At 37.3% G+C, this 21,475-nt stretch overlaps 1 protein-coding gene across 3 annotated transcripts; it reads right to left on the reverse strand.

Moving 5' to 3' along the window:
• Positions 1–826: 826 nt before the first annotated feature.
• On the reverse strand, positions 827–21,098 carry TNFSF13B (TNF superfamily member 13b). Of its 3 annotated transcripts, XM_030036374.2 has the most exons (8): positions 19,608–21,098; positions 18,396–18,574; positions 12,854–13,266; positions 12,666–12,771; positions 4,870–4,926; positions 4,461–4,573; positions 4,214–4,364; positions 827–2,494 (listed from the first exon to the last, which is right to left on the reverse strand). In XM_030036374.2, exons 3-8 carry the CDS (start codon positions 13,178–13,180, stop codon positions 2,382–2,384), a joined length of 867 nt encoding a protein of 288 aa, XP_029892234.1. In that variant the 5' UTR covers positions 13,181–13,266; positions 18,396–18,574; positions 19,608–21,098; the 3' UTR covers positions 827–2,381. The 3 variants fall into 3 exon arrangements, with proteins under 3 accessions (XP_029892234.1, XP_029892236.1, XP_029892235.1); XM_030036376.2 differs by lacking the exons at positions 18,396–18,574; positions 19,608–21,098 and adding an exon at positions 16,939–17,305 and having other exon boundaries at positions 12,854–13,032; XM_030036375.2 differs by lacking the exons at positions 18,396–18,574; positions 19,608–21,098 and having other exon boundaries at positions 12,854–14,548.
• Between the last annotated feature and the right edge of the window lie 377 nt (positions 21,099–21,475).

The raw sequence follows: 21,475 nt of genomic DNA on the forward strand, positions 1-21,475 counted from the left end.
TGTGCTGTCCACATTTGCCAGCAGCAGAAGGAAGAAATATGGTGGGGAAAAGGGGCAACGATGACAACTGATTTAGCTTCACAGAATTTTTGCTATGTGCTGTATGTTTAAAATATTACACTGTGTCTGTTTATATCAAAGCAACACTAAGGTGCCAAGCACCTTCAGAACTGGCTTAAGCTAAGCACACACAAGCCCACTGAAAGCACCGGGGAAGCTTACATACCAAAAGTTAGATTTGCAGGTTTAGCCATCAAGTCTCTGGGAAAGCAACAGCAACAACATTTTTTTTTCTGTCATCAGACAACGCTAAAATCAACAAGCTTCTGATTAGAGACTCAGAGCATGTCTTTAAGGTATGTCAGTAATAACAGACAACTCACTGCATGCTAATAATTGTTTTATTTACATGCAGCTTCACACCACCTTTGGCTAAACTGAGGGTTCCTGTAGAGGATTTCAAATGTCTTTTTGGCAAACTTAGCACATCAAAGTTTAATAATAATAATAATAATAATAATCAGCAGCAGCAGCAGCAGCAGCAGCTTCGGCTCCAGGACACATAAATAAATAAATTTGTATAAGGAGGACTTCCAGACATTTCAAAACTGTAGTTAAGCCTCAAAAATCCTGGTGCGGTAATCCAATACACCTATGCTTATTGCTGAAATATCTTCTTGAAGCACAGAGAAGTTGGATTAATTGTTTCATTAGTTTACCATAGTCTGTAATTCCTAGCTCCAAATCTCTTTTATTTATTGTCTATCACCATGAGAACTCAATCAAATCAGCACGATTTATAAAAACAGACGAGGAGACTGCAAGATACAAAGCATCTTTTCTTTACTAAATGAGCTTATATGACACAATTCTCAACCCCTAAAAAATATTTTCAAATTAAGTACAATTCATTACTGTCGGTTTTATTATCTTATCTATTCCAGTAGCACTTCAATACTTCTTTGAAGATCAGTGGATAAGTATTCAATGTTTGTATTACAATAGCTCCTAGAAGCCTTGACCACACTATTACCACGCTATTACCTTGACCACACAATACACACAGATTCTTGGGGTTAAAAACACATAAATCTTATCTACTGAACAAAGCAGACAGACAAAAGAAAAGAAAAAAAGACATCTGTTTAGCCTTTCTACAGGTCTGGTTTTTTTTGTAAAACAGAGTTGAGCAATATATTCAAAACTGCAGAAAAAGCCTATAGTTAACTTGGGGACTGAGCCTAGATATCTGGGATACAAATGTACTTTCTTAGTTGTATGGCTGGTTCCAGGTTTATTGGATTTTTCTTTTTACTGTATTGCATAGAATGGATCATAGCAAAAAGCAAGAGAAATACAAAAAATATGTATGCAGTAATATTTCCATTGGATAAACTATTCAAAAGAAGATAAAATTCTATGCCCAAATGTCAAAGGCTTATGGATGTGTGTACGTACTTTCATATATATACATATATATACTGTGTATATGTATATACACACAACATCTATATATGACTGCAGACATTACGAAGCCAGAAATCCAATTCCACTTACTGTATTGTATCTAACCTCACTGTTTCTTTCTATCCCTGCCTTGCTTACATAGAAGTATACACATATTCCTTGATGAGTAGCAATGCTTTGAAGATCGAGCTGTTGAAACATCTTACATGTTCTTTTCCCAGTAAAATTCATTCTAATTAGTAAATACTAATAGATTTTAGTAACTTATACACCTTTTGTTTACAGGGAAGAAGCAAGCCAGTGGCTACTATTCTGTATATTTCTGAGGAGTTTGTTTTCATTATCCCATACATTTAGACTTTTTCCTCCCCCAAAATCTTGGTGTCAAAGAAAAAAACAAAAAAACGCAGAACCCACCTGACACCTCAATTTTGTGATGAAGAATCTACTGTTTGATGTTTCTTCCCCATACCTCGTACTTCAAATATTTTATTGATGAAACAAAGCAAATCTAAGATGTACTTGTATTTTAGTTTTTCTTTTCAATTATGGATAATAATTTGATAGTCAATGGTCTTGTTTATGCTATACTTTATGGTCAACTCCTTTGATTTGCCTTATGGACAAGAAATTGTTTTAAAGCCAAAAGCCATTGCTTTACAGTTGTTATTTAGAGTCTCCCACTGTCTAAAACAAATTGGCTTTCTGGTAGTCACATGATGGTTATATCTCACAAGTATGTCTGGTGTGTTTCCTGTTTTGGGTTTGCTTATTAAACCGAAGAAAAGTTCTCAGAAGCTAGTGGTGGATGGGGAGAGACTGAATTGGCATCTTTATTACAATTGAATATTTTTTTCTGACAAAGGCATAGGAAAAGAAAACTGCATTAAGCATAATAACAGAAATGAAGGGCTTCAGAGGAGTCTAACTGCACCAAAAAAAGTACCATCTCCATCCAAGGATATTTTGGCCCTTCTGCGTGGTATTGTAAGTTGAAGTTCATCCCCTTCTTCTAATTTTGCAATGCCTGGCAAAAGATTTGGGATATTTTAAAGTTAATATTTCAAATACATTTTTTTCATAAACAGTATTCAAAAAGTCATTAAACGTCATCTTACAAACAAAAGCATGGCTTGTTACTTGTGACGAGTGCTTTTTTCATCTTTAGGCACATTCTTACAAATTGCAGCCTGCCCAAAGCTGACACTTAACGTCCTCTGTGGAGCTGGACCTACTTTCCACTCTGCACTCAGCATATCACAGTCCACTTAAGCAAACACTGCAAAAATGCGTAACAGTGGTGTACTCAGATTCCTCACGTTATGGTGATGTGACAGTCAAGGTCAGCATTGGGTATTGCTGGTCCTAGACCACTCTGTTCCCACACTTCTGGAGGAGGTCTCACGAGCTTTACCAACCAAATGAAGTTACCAGACATCAGCTGATCCACTGCAGCTGCAGAGCACAGAAGTCTGCTTCCTGCCAGCCGTCCATCAGCTGATGCGATAACTGAAAGCACCTCGCCTTCAAGTTGCAGTCACTGAGCTGAGAGTGCATCTGACATCTGCTGCGACACGTGCTCAACAGCATGAGATATTGCAGTGAGATTTGGTTTTCCTGGTGAAAGCAGAAGGGTGGGAATTTGGGAAGCAGGAACCCTGAAGTGGCAGGATGGACTAGCGATCCTCGTTAAGAGGGGGAGTAATACAAGGGTGAAATAAGAGGATAGATGAAATTGAGGGTGGTTATGATGCCAGAATGTGTGGGTGGAGGGGCAGAAAGTTAAAGAAAATGTTTGGTAGCCTCAATTGCCAGAAGGAAGTAGCTCATTTATTTTTATTTGGAAAAAAAAAATTAGCTTCCCTCCCCATCCCATTTGTTTACTGCCATTACTTGCCAACAGGCAACTCTGTCATTCAATGTCACCCGCTTTTTTTTAATAAGGCATTGAAAAAAAAGGTAGTTTTTATTCACACAGATCTTGCTGGAAAACAACAAAAGAGAAAACCCTCAAACCCACCATTAAGGGGAAAAGAGAGACAGGTAAGAGCTACCAAACAAGGTTTAATGGGCCTTGACAATAATTCCTTAAATGCTACTGCAGGAATATACATATATTTATTGAGCATTGAGCCTGCTGGACTTGCATTAAATATTTTAATTGGTCTTTCTTGTGGTGTTTCTAATTTGTGCAGTCAGAAAGAGCTCTTTATAGGAATTAACTACTTCTCATCTAACCAAAGAGTAAAAACTGCAGTAGCCACTACAAGGAGTGGAGAATTAAGATGATAAGAAATATCTTTGGAAATCCTACAGTAAGGTATGCAAAAATTGGGTGGCTAAAATTCATATATGATGTTTTAAAGCAGAACATAGCTCCTAAATATTTTACTGGGATAACTAAATGTGGAATTCAACCCTTAAGTTAAACCGAGTTCTTCGATAAGGACAATATATACTCCTTTTGTCTGCATCTAACTGAAAGCACCGAAGTATCTAACCATATTGTATAGTCAATGGAGAGAGGGGAATTGTTGAGATCACCAAAGTTAGATGCATACCCTCCAACTGCCTCTGCTTTATATAAAACTGTATTTTTTTTAAAGTATTCTGTAATTTTGCAATTAACCAGATCCATGAATGCAGTCCATTTTCTTTACAACTGCCACAATACTTAATCATCCAACGCTACAGATTCTATTCGATACAGTTTATTTGCAAAGAAAAGGAAAACTTAAATATTTACCAGCAGTATAGCAAGAATTATTCGGATAAGACTGTGGCATATTTTGGATGCAGCGAAACAATGTCACCAAGCTGAGATCATCACCAAACACATGGGCCTTCTTCCTCTGTATTAGATGTCCCATAGCAAATGTTGTATCAGTATATAAAACCTACAGAATGAAGAGGTGCAGACTTAAAATATATTGTATGGAGACATTAAAAATCCTTTAAACAGTCAGATGCTGAAATGAATTGAGCTTTCTCACCTGGCCATATATGAAAAAATATCCTGTTTCTTTGATCACTATTTTATTTCCTTGTTCTTCCAGAGCTGTTCCACGTTTAAAGCTCAGAAGCCAAGGGACAATGCTTGAATCATCTAAAAGAAACAATAAGTTTTGGGTAATCAGAAAGAAAAGTTACTTTCTTTATCTCCATCTGTCAAAAATTAACAAAGCTGACTTCTAGTCAAGACTTCCAGTCTCCCTAGCTGGATTTCCCCACTGAAAAGAAGATATTTGCAAGGGCTGTCCAGATGCAGGGACCTCTTTTTTTTTTTTTTTTTTTTTTTTAATTCAGTGACATAACTCAGTTACTGCTTTGAAGTTAGATAAAATTGGATGGAAGAGTTAATACATGGAATAGTTAGCTATAAATCATGGAACATACTCTTACCTTTCTGTTGGATGTCACTTTTGCTGTCAGCAATCAGTTGCAAACAGGCCTGCAGCACTGCAAAGTGAAAGCATTTTGAAATCAAAGAAACTAATTTAAAAAAAAAAAAAAAAAAGGACATGAAAAAAATCTTCTCTCGGTCTCACCACTTATTTGAAAACATAATCTATTGATTTTAATGCAGATCTTACTCAAATGTGCCAAAATAAAATTCATACCGCAACATGTACTAGATAACTTTCAGAGATCATGCAGCTAAGCAGGAGGCCTCAGATAGTAGCACAAGTAATACTTGCTTGTTTTAATCTCTGGTCCTAATATAATTGAAAAATGTAGCAGTAAGTCAAATGAGCTAGGAATCATCACATCAGTTAGCCTGATTTTCTAAGCAAAAGCTCAAAAAAAACCCCAACCCTCTGACAGAGATCAGATTTTCTAATGATGTTTACTATATTATTTAGAGAAATTAGTTTCCAGTCACAGTTGCTATAAAATATTAGTCATATATACTGGTTACACGGTACTTTCAAGCTACACTTTCAAAATCCATATACATGTACTTTCAATATGTTTTCAGATACCCACACTCAGTCAACCTATACTGAGACTAAGAGGCAAGACACAGAGATGACTGTTAGCAAATTAATGCACACATAACAAATAGCTTTGTATCTGTCAAAACTGATGCGTTACTCAAAACTGTAGAGACTGGCGACACCGAGAAAATAGGAGTTTGATCAGAGAAAAATATTGCAGTATGTTAAAATATAGGCTTGCAAGTGAAACAAAAATCTTTAAAAAAAAATCTGCTAAGCATAAATGTCAGGGAACAGGATAAAAGAGAAAAAGGTTAGTTGCATTTGCTTAGAGCAGATTTTAATGAAAATATCTGGTTCTAGTGCTACACTGAAGGTTGGAAAGCTGAGTAGTAACATTTACTGCACTTGACAGAAACCAAATGAACTTACTAAGAGTCAAGAGAAGAAAATTCTGCTGTGGATTGCTAAATCTCCATTTTTGTTTACCTCTTTTCAGGTAAGAAAGCTGTGGGTCAGATTTGGCCACTCTTCCTATGACAGGCAGTGCCCTGCTCCATGGGATCCTGTTTCTACATCGGCCAGGGGTACCCACATGTGCAACCACATGCCCAGCAGCACAAACTTCTTGCTGCACGGCGGGCGGTGAAAGGATTTGAGTAGAAAGCGGCCCCTCTCTGTATCCAAGTCTCCTTTCCAAGGGGACCTGCCTGAAAACACCAGAAGAGGGCTGGGCGCTCACCAGCACTCAGCAGTGCCAACTGGCAGCGGACACAGATTCGAGCGCGCGCCTGGGAGCACGTCAGTGTCACAACAATCACGCAACCTGTGAGACCTACTGACGTTAACGGGAGTGCTATCCTGCAAGCTCCCATCTCCTACACTGGAACGTGTCCTTGAGTTCTATCAATACTCATCAATAATGTGCCAAAATCTATTGATTTTCAAACCAAGACTTTAAAGACATCTGAATTCCCTGCCTTCTGATAAGGAATAGAAAAACCAAGCCAACACAAAATGAAAAAAGGTATTATACGTCAGTCATTTTTCTATCACACTTGCAAGTGACAGAATTTTCTGAAAAAGAAGCTTCCAAATAAAATCAAAATGTGATTTTCTGGAGTCGCACAACAAAGCGCATCAGGCAATTTATTTCGCAAGGTATTAATTCACTCTCCTTTGGAGCAAAGTGCGTTCCTAGTGAATGGAATTTGCTGATTCCCTAGTATTTCAGTAAGCTAAATCAAAATTTTCAGTCCTGCTTTTAAAAGAACTCATTAGTATGGCCACTGGATTTTTCGACTAACCAAGAGAGGATTTGTTATGATTTACACTAACCAGCTGCTATCCAGCTGGGTACCAATGAGTAGCATCTACAAGCAGTGAAAGCTATGGCTACTTTAGCAACCTTGTTAAACCTGCTCTGCAAACTTGATTGACATTCTTGAAACTATCCTGATTCACAGTTTGCAAGTCTGGATTTATGTTTCAGTTGTTTGCAGCATTGAAATACTAATCGTTAGTGCTGAGAACTGCTACACAGGAATTGAAATTGGCAAGTTCTGTACAGTCTGAGATCTTTTCCATCTTTTTAAAACACATACCAACTCTGCTTTATGCTACAGATATCAAAGCTACATATATTCTCTAAAGAAGTCTCACTGTCTCTTTTTTTTAGTGTATGCAGGTAGAAATAAGGCTCCACAGAATATAGTAAGCTTGTTTTTCATGGAGAAATATGGATACAACAGTGTCATTCATAACAATAAAGAGAACAGAAACTAGCACAGTGGCTGTTTTACCTAAAGCTGCAAAGGACAAATAATATCTAAAAAACTGTTTGAGGGATTGAATAACAACATGCTTCAAAGAAATGTTCAGAAGCCAAGACTGACACACAACTATTTCCAATATATACAGGTACTTCACTTTGACCTCAATGGAATTACATAGGTTTAAAATTAAGTAATTCATTGAAACAAATTCAGAGTAAACAACACTACTATTAAGGAGAAGATATGGATATACAGAGTATATTTTCTGGGAAGATTAACAGGGATTTTCAGTAAAAAGTTAACACTGTTAAGAAATGTTAGCAATTCTATTCCAAGAAGGACCCAAATCTTACCTGAAGTACAATGTCAAGAATATATGCATTACAAAATATGGGTTGAATAGTTACTAATAGTACTGAGCAGAATAAATCAAAAGCTCTACCTGAATGCCCTTCAGCCCAGTGTAAATCAAACCTGAGCATCAGCTTTGTAGTCTAGAGGATTTTTGAATAATTAATAATGCAAGCAGAATACAGGATTTGTAAAACACCTCTTAAAAATGTGTAAAAATATCTAGACTTGAGTGTCACCATGAGGTCTAGCTGTATAAAACAGAGTGTATCTAGACCAATAAAGTGTGCTCCGTCTTCTTGTGACTTCAAATAACAGCTTTGCTTTGACAAGCATTTTTTTTTTCTGATTTTAACCGCTCTGCGGGGTGTGGGTGGGGAGAACAACATTTCAGAGTCTGCCTTCTTCCATGAACAAAACAGCCAATTCTGAAGAAGTTAGTGACTCCAGATGCCTTTATAAACCACAGCCAGCACATGAAGGGTTGTGTTCTCCACTGGTTACATTGAGCAATGTAACCACAATTTTTTTAAAAAAAGCTAGCTTTTGCAGCAGGATAGGAATGCAGCTTTCTGCATATCTGCATGATTTAAGACCTGATATTGGTAGAATCAAATTTGCCCTCCCATGTAAGTTTTTGTATTATTTAACTTGCATAATCATTTTAATATTTTGCAATCTAACTTCATAATCCATCCAAACAAAATTTCAAGTTTATTATCTGTGAACTCATGCATAAATTTTAAAGTTGTGATATCTGAGGCCTGAAACATCTATCTCAATTTTTGCTGAAATAAATACAAGCAAAAACCCTGAACTTTAAAAAACAGACCTGCTTGTTTAGGTTCCTTCTTTGGTCTAGATCTGTTCTCTGTAGACTTCCCAAAACATACTTAAACACTAGATAATTAAATTTATAAATGATATGCATGTTCTTGAACAATTTGTAGTTCTTCCCTTAACTTCTTTGTTTCTCATCACAAGAGATCTTCTCTTACGTTTTGCTTGTGCATTTTTATAGACCGGTTAAATTTGCTGCTTTTTAATTAAGAAGTCTTTATATGGCATTAATCATGGATTAAATCAGTCCCTGCATTAAAATTGCTTGGTCATAGTTACAGATATGACTCAGATCTAACAAATATCTTCGACATATTGATAGAATTATTTTGACCTTAACAGAATTACCAGTAACATGTTACAATCAGAATGACAAGGAAATAATTTACTAAGAATTAAGAATACTTTATGTAGACTTCTATTATACAGTATAAAGCAGAATATTGTTTTCAAAAATTAGAGCCCATTTTGTGTATTTTTGATTGCACAGTGTTCTGCATAATACACAGCACTGACTCATTCATTCATTAAGTGGAATTCTTCATGTAAAATTGCAGCATTGTATCAAGTCATTTTCTATCCTTTCACATAGAAGGGCCTACTTCCTTTTGAGTTAGACTGTTGTCAGCAGAAACAAAAAAGATTAACATATCTTTTCAAGAAGTAGGCCTTTTTTTTTTTTTAATTAAGAGAACTTTTATATTTCCCCCCTTCAAACAATAAAATAAGTATTTTGAATATTTGGTGAGGGAATTTTATACGTGGCATTTGTTTAGACTAGTAACAAAAGGTTAGGTTTCTTGATTCAAAGATCACTAAAGTCAAGTTCCACTTGTGAAAGTTCTTGCTATCCCTCTGTCGCGGAGATCTAAAACAACAGCATACAGAGTCAAAACACTTCTAACCAACAAATGTGCCAATTTGCCAAAGCAAATGTATCAATTTGCCAGTAAGGTAATTATACCAAGAACAATGGCAAAATTCTCACAACTTATACACCACGCTTGCACGGCAATAGTTATTTCCCACGGACACAACTGATATTGGAGTAGAATCTGGGAAATGCTAGTAAAAAAAAAATAATTGCCAATTCACATGCCAGGTTAGCCTGCCTCATTGCTTTGTGGAATTACTTAGAATTTCTCCTCAGTTCCTTCCATACATGCAATCAGTCTGGTTGAGATGGATAACCTCAGTACACCAAAGTAAATATAGTCCATGGGTGCTCCAACCTGATGACAGCAGAATGTTGCCTGAATTTGAGTTTACAGAACACCTGATGCTCACCTCCCTAGTTGGCCGCGGGAAACAGAATCCCACAATAATGATCAGAATGAGGCACAGAGAGAGCATGTAAATGAAACTTGACATTCGTACATTGAACTGGCTTAGGTAATGGAACCTATATCTTGTTCCCGGACTCAAGTGCATATACAACTTAGAAAGAAACACGCAGGCAAGGCAATCAGTAATTGTCAACAGGGTGTAAAAATTAAGGAGAGGTTTTTGTTGTGCAGTGATTTTCCTCTACAGGCAAAATTAATAAAAAAAAAGACAAATAAGAAAAATTATATCTGTTCTTATGTGTCCTGATATGACACTTGTTAGAAGTGGTTAGATGATGTATCTGCCTGAATATTAATAATATGGACCTTTCAAAATCACCCATTAACTCCTGCTCATTGTATCGAGAACTCTGGTTCTGACTGCTAGCTGTTTGGAATTGATGCCTGAAACCCATCTCTTCAACCTACTTGAGCTGGAAATTTTCTCAAGACACAAAAGGTACAACTACTGATGACTAATAGTTTTATGCATGAACACAGACAAATGCATACCCCATAAAAATATGAAAGAACCACCTTGTGTTATATCCATTTTCATTCAATTGTCATTTTAATTAAAATTCTAATTTGTGGCCACTTTTATGCACACAACATCAAGCAAATAGAAAAAAAATATTAAAATGGAAATTCCATATGTTCAAGAAAGGCTGTGCTGGGCCTAAAAAGAATCATGGGGCATCCATTTTTGGAATTTAATAATGAAAGTTTAAAAAGAAAACAGAATCAAACCACAACTTTATTTATAAACAAAATAATGGTTCTGTATTTTACTTCTGCTCTCTGATGAAGCACAAGAGAAGCAATTATATATCAGTGACATTTTCAAATATTCACTTTCTAAGGAACTGGTCCGTGTTAAAGTGAAATTATGGATCAACAAATGCAGGGCTAGTAATTCCGTGTACACAACTAAGTGCCAGACAGGATTCAGCACCATGAACAACACCATGTTCTCCTATTGCACTCACTCTGCTAAAACAAAATTTATTAACTAGTAGGTTCATGACCATCAGTGAAATCTGATCCAAGAAAATGTAACATCTTACTGAACTCTGACAAGCTTCATTTGTTGTAATTAGAGCAGGCAGAAAGATAGCCCTGTCTAACAGATGACCTTTTATATAAATGCAAGATTTGTAATTTACCGTTTTATAGACAAAAATATGATGGCCATGTGAGAAAACAGTTTTGTAGTGGGTCAACCTATGTAGCTTTTCCCTTTTAAATGAATGTTCATATTCTGTGCTTTCTGTCATCCATCCTAAATAATTTTAAAGCCAGCTGTATCTTTAAAAAAAACCTTACAGAAATAAGTAGCTTAATTAGAATTTTATGTGAATAAAGGTAAATAGGTATAATCAGAGGTGGCTACCTGATGAGAAGAATCTTAAGTCTGCCAGAAGAACAGCTGAGGAGCCCACAAGCCTTCTCTCCCCCATACACCCTCAAATAGCAACAGGAATAAAGATGAAAGCTACCACGAAGGGAACTAGATAACTTGCAGAGTAGTGATGCTATAAAATTCATTTTAAAAAAGACATGCCTCCTTATTTTTGATGATACTTGTGCTTTAGATCACTAGTTTTTATTTGGGAGATGCTAGGGTGGGGAGAACAGGGAAGCTCTGTGGTTCCTGTGATAGGAAACAGGCTGCAAGAAATACAATTGAAGCAATCTTGTCCTCCGTCCTGTTTGTGAAATCGCTCTTAGCCAAGACCCTGAACCAAAGATTACTAATGAAATAGAATATATCCCATTTAAACCTATGGATTTTGGGTGGTGTCCTAAATGAATATTCTCTTTTGAGAATAGTGGAGATAAGTAGAGTGATTATACTCTAGAACTTAAATTTCATTTGGCTTGCTGAAGCTTAAGTGAAATACATTTCACATTAATTAGTTACTCAAAAGCATATTTTAAGCAAAGTTTGATTTAGTCTTTACCTACAAATTACTCCATTTCAACTTCATCTATTATTAAAGATATCAGCTTTCATCAGTTAAAAAAATCTAAAAGTATCCATAAGAGGATTGAACTGATTTAGCAACTCGGGAACATTTTTAGTTACTCAGTGCAATTAAAGAATGCATGCAAACTCTTATAATAAAATTCTGTATTTCATCCTATCAGGCATCAGTGTGTTTGGAAAGACAAAAAGAAAAAAATGTAGGCATTTTATCCCCAAAGGAAACAAATGTGTGCCATCAATATTCCAACATTATAATACACATCAGAAGTCTTTTATGGAGCACAGTCTTCAGTGTTCTCTGCAGTACCTTTTAAAAAGGCCACGATAGAAAAAAATCTTGCCGGATAGGCATGCCTTTATTAATTTTGCTAATTATATTAATAGATTGTTTTAATGTAGAAATGATGCTAAACTTCTGAATTCCTTGTAGTCTGCCTCTTTTGACAGGTACAAGCCAGCCTTTCTCTTTGAAAACTCCTACTTCCCTAAAGTTAAGGAGCTTTCTTGTTACTTCTCTCTTTTAGGATGAGCACGTTTTCCCAGAAAAATGACTTGGCATTTTTAATAATAGCTTTCCCTCCCTACTATTGATCAGAGGGAAAAAAGTTAGGCATCAGCCTGAGTTGAGACTGATGGATTTAGAATTGAGCAGTTTACTATCCGAATGATTTAAAGCTGCCTTACTTGGCTCTACCACATCATCGAGCAATACCTCTGCTACAAGCAGCAGGTTTGGGATCTAATGTTCAAAGTCCAACTGGCAGATAGCATGAATATCTGGTACCTTACATAGTATGGTAACCGTTAAGAGGATATGCCTACAGTTAACACCGTTCATTCAACAGTAATTGTGAAAACCGTAACGGGCTCTGGGAGCACAGGACCGCTGACAGGAGAAGGCACCAGTCAAGCACTGCTGCTTTTCCCGAAACAGTATCCAGATGCGGCATCCTAACCCACTCCACCAGATGCTATTTACCTGTTTCTTCTGCGTGCACAACAGACCTTCTTCCCCTGTTTCTGCTCCCATTCCATATTTCCTTTTGGAAGCTTTCAGCTGGGCCAGGGCCAGGCAGCCTGTTCTCCTAACGGGGAGAAGCAGCAATCAGTGAAAGCAGCCTCGCATTTGCTCATCCCCTGCAAGCCAAAACCCAGCCCTCGGCTTACCTGCCCGGCGCCAGCTGCAGACGCTTGCAGGAAGGAAGAAACAGGGGTACCCGCTTTATTTTCATCAGAGGACACGGGTGGCTGGTCTAGCGGAGACCTTGCCTGGACCCTGTAGATCAGCTTGCTGCGCAGAGCTTCTAGTTCTGTTTTCAGGGCGATAACATGGTAAAGAGACACTGCTGCAAGACAAGAGGACAGGAGCATTGCAAGCCACAGGAATGTGACAGAAAAAAGTCCCGCGGTGCCTGAAGCAGCACCAGGGGGGGCAGAGGGAGAGGAGGCGGTATCCTTCTGTTGGATGACGTGCACACAGTCCACGGATTTCATCGCTGCTCTTTCCTCACTAAAGCCAGAGGGAGAGTTCAGCTGTCCCCTTCCGAGGTGCAATCCATGTTACCAGTTGCTCTCTGAAACTAAGGGCATCCAGAATAAGTGAACAAAACGCCCAGATCATTTCCTGTCATATGAAGCCGTTGATAGAACCATTAAACCTAATGTACAGAGTGAACATCTAAGATTCGGTCTCCGTTTAGTTTTCTTCTTTCTCTGCTGCATCTTGGAAATGAATACTTTCTCATGAGCTGCTTGCTTAAGCTACCTTCCTCCTTTCACTTTCAACTATTTATTTATGTGGCAGCTTGCTATTACCATTTCCCATTATCTTTAAATTTAGGCACAGCCGGTACCGCTGGTAATTTAGAGCCTTATCTAGAAATGCAGAAACAATGTAAAGTTTCCTGGTAGCATATCGGCCAATGCCACTTAAAAGACCATTTTGCCACCTCTAGCAACCACCCAGTATCCTGCACAGACAAGTAATTCTTTTCCTAAATGCAGAGGAAAAACAATTATAGCACATATCTTAACATGCCCCTAGAAAGCACATACATACTGTGAGAAATGATACAGAAATCAGTGCAGGGTGGAATAAAAGCAGAATACCATACCGTTTCTGCACCTATTTTCAAGGCTAAGTTAAGGTGGAAACGGGGCTGCATTTTGAAGGAAATAAACCAAGGTAGGTTTTTTTGGAACAGAATAAGCAATTATTAGAACTAAGCAGACATGCCTTGAAGTATCACATCAGAACATTGCCAGCCTAGTACTGACTGTGTTCCAAAAATAAAATGACAGTTGGAAAAGAAGTGCTATTTAAGAAAGTGAAGCCAAGTGAGAGAATGAAAGTTATAACTAGCTGTCCAGGAATACTGAGAAACAATTGGCCGGTGAGGTCTCTGCAGTCATTAACATGTAAGAAAATAACAGATGGGTATATAATTAGCATCACTCTAGTCACTTCTAGGGAAAATAGGCTGTTCCCAGCCTCCACACCCTCTTTAAATGGGGTCATTATTTGGGCTGACAAAATAACTGTGGTGACACAGAGGACTTCTGTAAAACATCTGGCTTTGTCCTGCTTATCATTCTGATAAATGAGAATTTCAAAGGGGCCATGAGGAAAATCAGAACAGCCCCCACACAGCAAATTGTTAAATTCAACAGGTATTTCTAGTTGAGTATCAAAGGGATCACTCTGTTTGCAACCTTGTGTTGCTGTACAGCGTCATAAACAGTTAAGTGATTTGAAAGAAAACACAATTTTAGACAACTTTTGTGATGGCAAAACCATAGTGGAACAATAAATAATGACAGTGAGAAATCAATCATGAAAACCAACATGAACTGCCTAGAAATATACTTAGTTGAACAACTTCCATTTTAACACAATCAAATGAAGCTTCAGTGAATTGCAGACTACTAATTGCATTAAAGTAAAAACTCAGAAAAATTACTTTAAAAAACCCCAAACAAACAAAAAACCCCATGCCAGCTGCAGAGCCTGGAGCATGGAGTCAGTGCCTCGATGCTTGCCACTTTGTCTTGTCATAAAATACTGCCCTTATCATTCCTCTTGTTGGCAGAACTGCAAAGTAATCCTTAAGCTGCTTAAAGCAAAGTCAGTAAAATTAACACACGTGCAGTTTCTTCTGCATTTTAAACTAAGGTATGACTAAAGAGGACTAAGGAGTGCTCAGATTAGCCTTCCATTAGCAGACGTGGGAGGGTGTTGACTCCAGCTGAACACGAGCTCTCAGTGGAACATTCTTCTTGAAACAGAAGTGTAATATTTGGATATATATACTGAAGCAAAATATTAAGCAAAAATAAGAGGTAGCAGTAATCGTGCTTTTATATCGACAAAACTGTTTACATATAGTTATAACTGCCAAAACCTAACAGTGAAAAGGGTTCAGAACAAAAATCCAGAATGAATAGAAGAGGCCTAAAGAACTCATCATGTAAAGGGTATTCAGTTTGTGGTTAGCAGCCTGCGCCTACTGGCCAGCTTCCCTGAAAACCCTTTTGCAAAAGTATGTACCATGTTAACTCTTTTTGGCTCAAGACACACACGCTATGCCACACATTCACACAGTAAAACCTTAGGGCAACAAGTAACCACCTCAAGCGCAGTTCAAAGCACTGTTTTCCAGACTATTTCTAGAAAAGAAAATGCCACTGCATTAAACAGCAGAAACCTAGACCTGGCCATCTAACTCTCAAGAAAATCAAGGCTGGTTAAACCTTCCAAGATGTTACACCAGAAACAAACCCTGTCATTTCTGCAGGCAATTCATTTTTTTAATTTCTGTTATGCAGAGTATCAGATTAAATGATCAAGATGCGCCCTGCTAACGTGCAAATTTATAAAACATCATCACTACATCTGCGGGGAACCAAGGCAGAGATAGTAAGCAATCACACAGGAAATTTGTGGTTGAACCAGAAACTGAACTCTTGATTTCCTGAAATCCAGTACTGTACTTTAACCACAAAAGCATCGTCTTTGAGAGGGAGGAAAATCCCATAATGAAGTTTAACGTACAAAAGAGAAGCAGATGATTCGAATATGAAGACTTGGGTAAAAACCCAATTTACTGAAGAAATGTTAAAAGTTTACTTAAAAACAAAAGTTCCATTTTTAAAAGGGAGGTTGCGCAGATGCTGCAACCCAGAGATCCAGGCAAATATCGATGGCCATACTAAAACTACGCCTCCAGTGGCAAAGGTCCAACTTCACATACTTCTGAAGTAGCCATAAAATGGAACTGGTCCCTGTGGTTATTACAAAAAGAAAGAGGCCACAATAGCTTGCCTTACTACACAAGACAGTGCAGAACAGATAGAGGAGCAAAGAATAAGCACAGGTTCCATTTTAAACACATTTAATTTCAGGTCCTTTCTGAAGATGGACAAAAAGGATGGACTATTTTGGAGGAGATCAGAATAAATCCTGTATTGACAGTTTTCTGCTATTACAGATATCTGTATTAAGAGTATTCATAGATAGCCCTCTGAAAGAGTACACATTCCCTTCAAGGACACTTAATTAGTTCTTTTAGCCATTAACTGCAATTTACACAGTAGCAAAACCAGGTAAGTTCCCATCTCAGATATAGATCCAAAAATCACTCTCTTTGTGGATATTGTGCTCCTGTGGCTGTGTATCTTACATCCTATTATCTTAAATTTTAGGAAGCTGTTGCATACCTTGCAAGTAAAGGATGTGTTATACAAACAGTTAAAGACTTATTTGACATATTAGCTTGTTAAAAGGAAAAAAAAAAAATCCTATGAGATTTTTCTGAAGCAAAAAAGATATTCTTTTCTCTTTGCCTCCCAATTTCAATATTGCCTAGGATAACATGAGTGTCTCTGCACATTTTAGTTATGCTTGATTTACTCCTTGCATAAGACTTTATTTCTCCAGACATCTAGACAATTTGGGTCCAAATCTGGCATGCATACTACACAAACATACAGCTGACTTGCAGCCATCATTACTTTTTACATGGTTACTACAGGGCTTTCAAAGAGAAGAGGAAATGGCACAGGAAGGAAAAGCAATTATTATAGGTGTCTCTCAAAGTATGCAGCAGAAGCAACAAGAAATAGAAAATAATTTTTAAAACATACAATATAAAAAGAAAACACAAGATTTATATACTAGAGCAGCTTAATGCCAGCCTCCTCCCCCCCCCCCCCCCCCCCCCCCCCCCCATGATGTTATAGCAATTCCTTCTTACTGCATAGGGAAAAAGGAGCTCTGTCATACAGCTGTAGCTCACTTCTAATAGTCTCACTGGCTTGGCTATTCAGCAACACGGAGTATTGCATTTCTCCACCTCTTCAACACTATGCAACTTGACAGCTTTTGCACAGATGGGCTAAAAATGCATTTGTATGGTAGCAAAATAAACAAGGAGCCATGGCCCTTCATGTGGGAGTGGCCACTCTGCTGCTGCTACAATCTGTGGACCTTTAATAGAGGGCACAGGACAGGGATCCAAGTATTTTCAAATCATAGCATTATTTCTTCATAGCTGTATCTAATTGCTACACAGTCCCTGAGTCCTCAAGGACAGAAAGAGTTCTCTGCCTGACCTTGCCCTTTGCATTTTTGTAAATAATTAGCGCACACCAGATGTAATCATAACGCAAAACAGCTGTAGAACTTCCTTTCTTTCTGTCTTCAAGCAGCAAAATCCGTTCCTTAGTCGCTCGTCAAAACTAGCGGCAACATCTCTCCAAACTTGGTATGTGAGCACGCTTACATTTTGTCAGCAACCTTGCAGTTTTCCATTATTCAGCTCATTGCTTAAGATTAAAGATGTATCTCTAATTATTATGAGTGAAACCACGTTCTGTAATACATTAAAATCAGGTCCGCTCTTAAGCTGTATTGCCTTTCAGAGAAAGAAAAACTGCTGTTTTTTCAAAACATAGAGTTATTCTGTCCCCACCCAAGCTGAAGCATAACAAATTAATCACACTAAGGTTTTCAAAACATTTCCAGAAAATATCGTGTATCTTCCTTATCTACTTACAAAGACAGAACTCTGTAAAAACTGTAAATGAAGACCCTGAATAGGGTCCAACAAGGGATTTAAAGCTCAGACATGTTCAGTATCTTCAGAGCAAGTAATTTTTGTTTAGCTGATGGTTCTGTATTTTCTCAAAATCTTACCTACCTATACTTGATCTTTTTAACGGACAAGTCCCCTGCCTTTGGTTTAGGTTTCATTTCTAGCATTTCAGTTTAGATATTCATATGCTCTTATGAATATTTACTATAATTTAAGCAGTACCTGCAAATTCTGAGAAATTCAAACACTATATTTTACCTTTGTCTGATATGACAGCCTATACATATCTACTAAGCAAGTGTGTATAATGTCATGAGACATTCCAGGACACAGTTTGCGTTGTACCTTGTAGCCCAGATGCTTATCAATTTTTAAATAAGAAAAAGCAAATGCAAGACTTGTATTCTTCAGAGTAACACTGCACATATAAGGTTTAGTGACATAGTTCACAAGACAGCAAACTGCTTTTCATTTGCGAAGGGCAATATTCACATGAAGTACCCAGGTCTGAGTTGCTCCTTTACTTTTATTGCGTCAAGAATTAGATTTTTTTAAATTATTTTTTGCATTCAAAATTAACAGGCATCTTGAATAAAGTGTCAACATGTACCACTTACCTCCCTACCTCTGCTTCCTAGGTATTGGGTTAAAATTGAACTATAAGCCTTACAATAATCCAGGAGAGGACACACATTTTGCAGCTTTAGAAAAGACAGCAGTAAATCCTTATTTTCTGGGTATTTCACATTAACCATGCAGGATGGGAGCAGAGGTGATATAAGTTTTAGGCATTTCTCTGTAAGAAAGTAGAAATTGCTTCAGCCCAAGTATCCCACTGTAGCTACATGAATTAACTATAAACCTGCTAGAGTGGCATTACAGCTTTTAAAATTGACATTTAAAATATTACCAGCAACAGGTGGTAAAACTAGTCAGAAACACTTAAAAATATTTCCTAAGTGACACAATATTTAGACCATCTCTTAGTCCCCCAGATAACAAAACATGCTAGAAAGTGATGGAGAGCTACCACCTATCAGTTTTACTTATTAACGCTTGCTGAAAGTGAGGACACGTGACAAAGCTTAGAAACAGGTATTTGTAATACCGTTTTTCCCTGCTGTAATAGCTTTCCACAAATGCCACATTAACAATGCAGATGTCTATTCCATGTGCTCTGGTTTAGTAAGTAACTGAAAATGATACCTTGAGGTTGATCAGTTACCATACATACAAAAATACCCCTGTACACATACTGAAGACAGGCCACAAACTATGAACAAGACATTAACAGCACTTTAAATGTATCAATTTATTGCATGTGTCAGTACATAAAAATAGAAATTTTTTGTAAAATTAAATTTATTGTAAAAACCAGACTAGAATGAGACTGTAAAACTTTGCCACAATTAGCACATATACAGTAACATTTATGCTTTGTCTACAAAACTTAAGAATACTTTATAAGACATTTTTGCTTTGACTATATATTGAAGTCAAATAAAAAGCTTGCATCATATATTCAATAACTGTTTCTGAATTCAAAACACAAGTGTTATTTAGAACTTCAATATGCTACCTCTATTTACACTTCTGCGGGGTTCTACCCTAAATTATACAAGCAGGATGGCATTGTAAATCCTCCTTAATGGGATACATCAGGCTGATCCCACTACAAGCAAGAGGCACAGATTTTATATTTGGCAGAAGTGCCCCTAGCAAAATCACCTGTCATTAAAAAAAATAAATAAATGTACTTCTCAAGAGTTAAATTATGAAATACAAATGGAGGTATGTCTGCATCTTTTTGCTAATAGAAGAGACCATACCTTGGAGTCTCAATTCAGCCTTGCATTCTTCACTGTGAACTTCAAACGTGATGCAAATGATTAGCTTAAGAGATGCTGATATGCATATTTTGTATAGTTAATCCATCTGCCCTTCAACTGAGAGATTGTCCGTAGCCTACCAAATGTATTTGTGCTCTATTTCTAATTTTACCTGAGAAATGGACATGAGGGCAGCTACACCAGTTAGCTTTTCTTCAGATGAAAGCATAGCTTATCTCTCTGCATTTCACAGTTCAGAAACAAATACTGGGAATGTAAACTTGCGGCAGCAGGACGCCTCAAGTATTTCCACTAATTAAAACCACACACGTGTGTGCACGCAAGGTCTTATACTGGATGCTGCCTTACAAGGACTCTATTGCTACAGCTGTTCCAGTTCAATTCCTGACCCCCCCACTCTTTTTTTTTTCTTTTCCTCCAAACTTAAAGTTCCTCTTATAAAAGAGACAATTCCTTTAATGAGTATATTTAAACCAAGAGGCTTTCTTACAAACCTGTGAAAATAACTAACTTCCTCTTCCCAAACTAGAAATTTATATATACAGGACAAATACTTGGGAAACATCTATACACAAACAGAGAACTGTTAAGGGAAAACATATAATGTTATTAAGTGGAATAAATGCAACAGTACCATAATACACCTTTAGGCAATCTGAAGTTATTACTACTCTGTTGCTCGAAGTTCACTTCTTAGCAGCAGGTAACTGTGGGTTTCCATCACACAGACCATAAACTAAAAACAAGTCTTGACTTATCAGAACAAGTTTCTTCCCCCTTCTCCCTCCCTTAAAAGATTGTATGTACAGCAGTGGAATATTTGCATAAAAAAATCATTTCCTTCCTATTTTCTTTCAGTGGATTTCATAGCCAATGCAATGAAAAATAGCACAACATTCATTCACAAGCGTATGCACCCAACCCATTAAGGGAGAAGTAAAAACGTGCCTATGTGGAAGGTGGAAGAAACCACATTAAGTGTAAAGGATGCATACATGACAACTGTGTCTTCTCACACCCACTACTTGCAAAAATCAGACAAAGTTTCATCTTTCTGTCCTGCGGACAATATAGTGAAAAGATATGGCTTGATAATCAAAAGTAATGTTTAGATACAGTCCACTTCAAACCGTTCCAGATTGCCATAATCTAATGCCACACATTTGACTTTGACTTAGCAACTGTGTACCCAAATGAGAATATTTCATTTGTATACAAGTGCCACATAATACTGGGAGTATTTGGGGTTGAAGTTTTTGTTTGTCTTTGGCAGGAAGTGGCGTAAAAAGTCATGTTACTTTAGAAATCGACATTTTTATGAAAAGAACAATGGTATTTTAATGGCAAGTTATGACAACGTCTGAAACAATTATTTCTCTTCATTCTGTCTCCAACAAGTAATCTATTCTTTTGGCTTTATCAACTCATTTTTAGAAAAGCCGTATTTGCCCATTTATTTTCCTTCTCTCCCTCCACCTTAGTTCTAAAGCAATGTGAAGTAGCTGAAACAATCTATGCAAGCAGCTCACATTGTCATTTTAGAATACAGCAGGGAAAGGGAATGCTGTGTCTACTGACTCCCTTCTGCTATATAAACACTCCCCACCCCCCTAGCCAAACTTCACCAATATACCTTCCCCACCTGCCTCCCCCCTCCCCAAAAATACCACCACTGGAAGGCTGAGGAGATAGTTTTGGTTTCACTCAGATTTAAAACTACGCTCTGTCTATGATTTTAGGTCTACAGATCCAAAGAGGTCTATAGCTTTTTCAATCAACTCTAAGAAAACCTTAATAATAGTATGACAAAGGATACCTACCAGAGAAAGCAGCAACTTCTGGTATGA

Source organism: Aquila chrysaetos, chromosome 14 (genome assembly GCF_900496995.4).
Source record: "Aquila chrysaetos chrysaetos chromosome 14, bAquChr1.4, whole genome shotgun sequence".
Lineage (NCBI taxonomy): Eukaryota > Metazoa > Chordata > Aves > Accipitriformes > Accipitridae > Aquila > Aquila chrysaetos.

What these genes read in the sequence shown, in the direction of transcription:
- TNFSF13B (XM_030036374.2), bottom strand. Translation starts at nt 13,180, where the DNA reads ATGAAATCCGTGGACTGTGTGCACGTCATCCAACAGAAGGATACCGCC. An exon ending in TGTGCACGCAGAAGAAACAG is followed by an intron (nt 4,927 to 12,665) that starts GTAAATAGCATC and finishes TTCACTTTGCAG; the next exon opens with TGCTGCAGGCCTGTTTGCAA. An exon ending in ATTTTTTCATATATGGCCAG is followed by an intron (nt 4,365 to 4,460) that starts GTGAGAAAGCTC and finishes TTCATTCTGTAG; the next exon opens with GTTTTATATACTGATACAAC.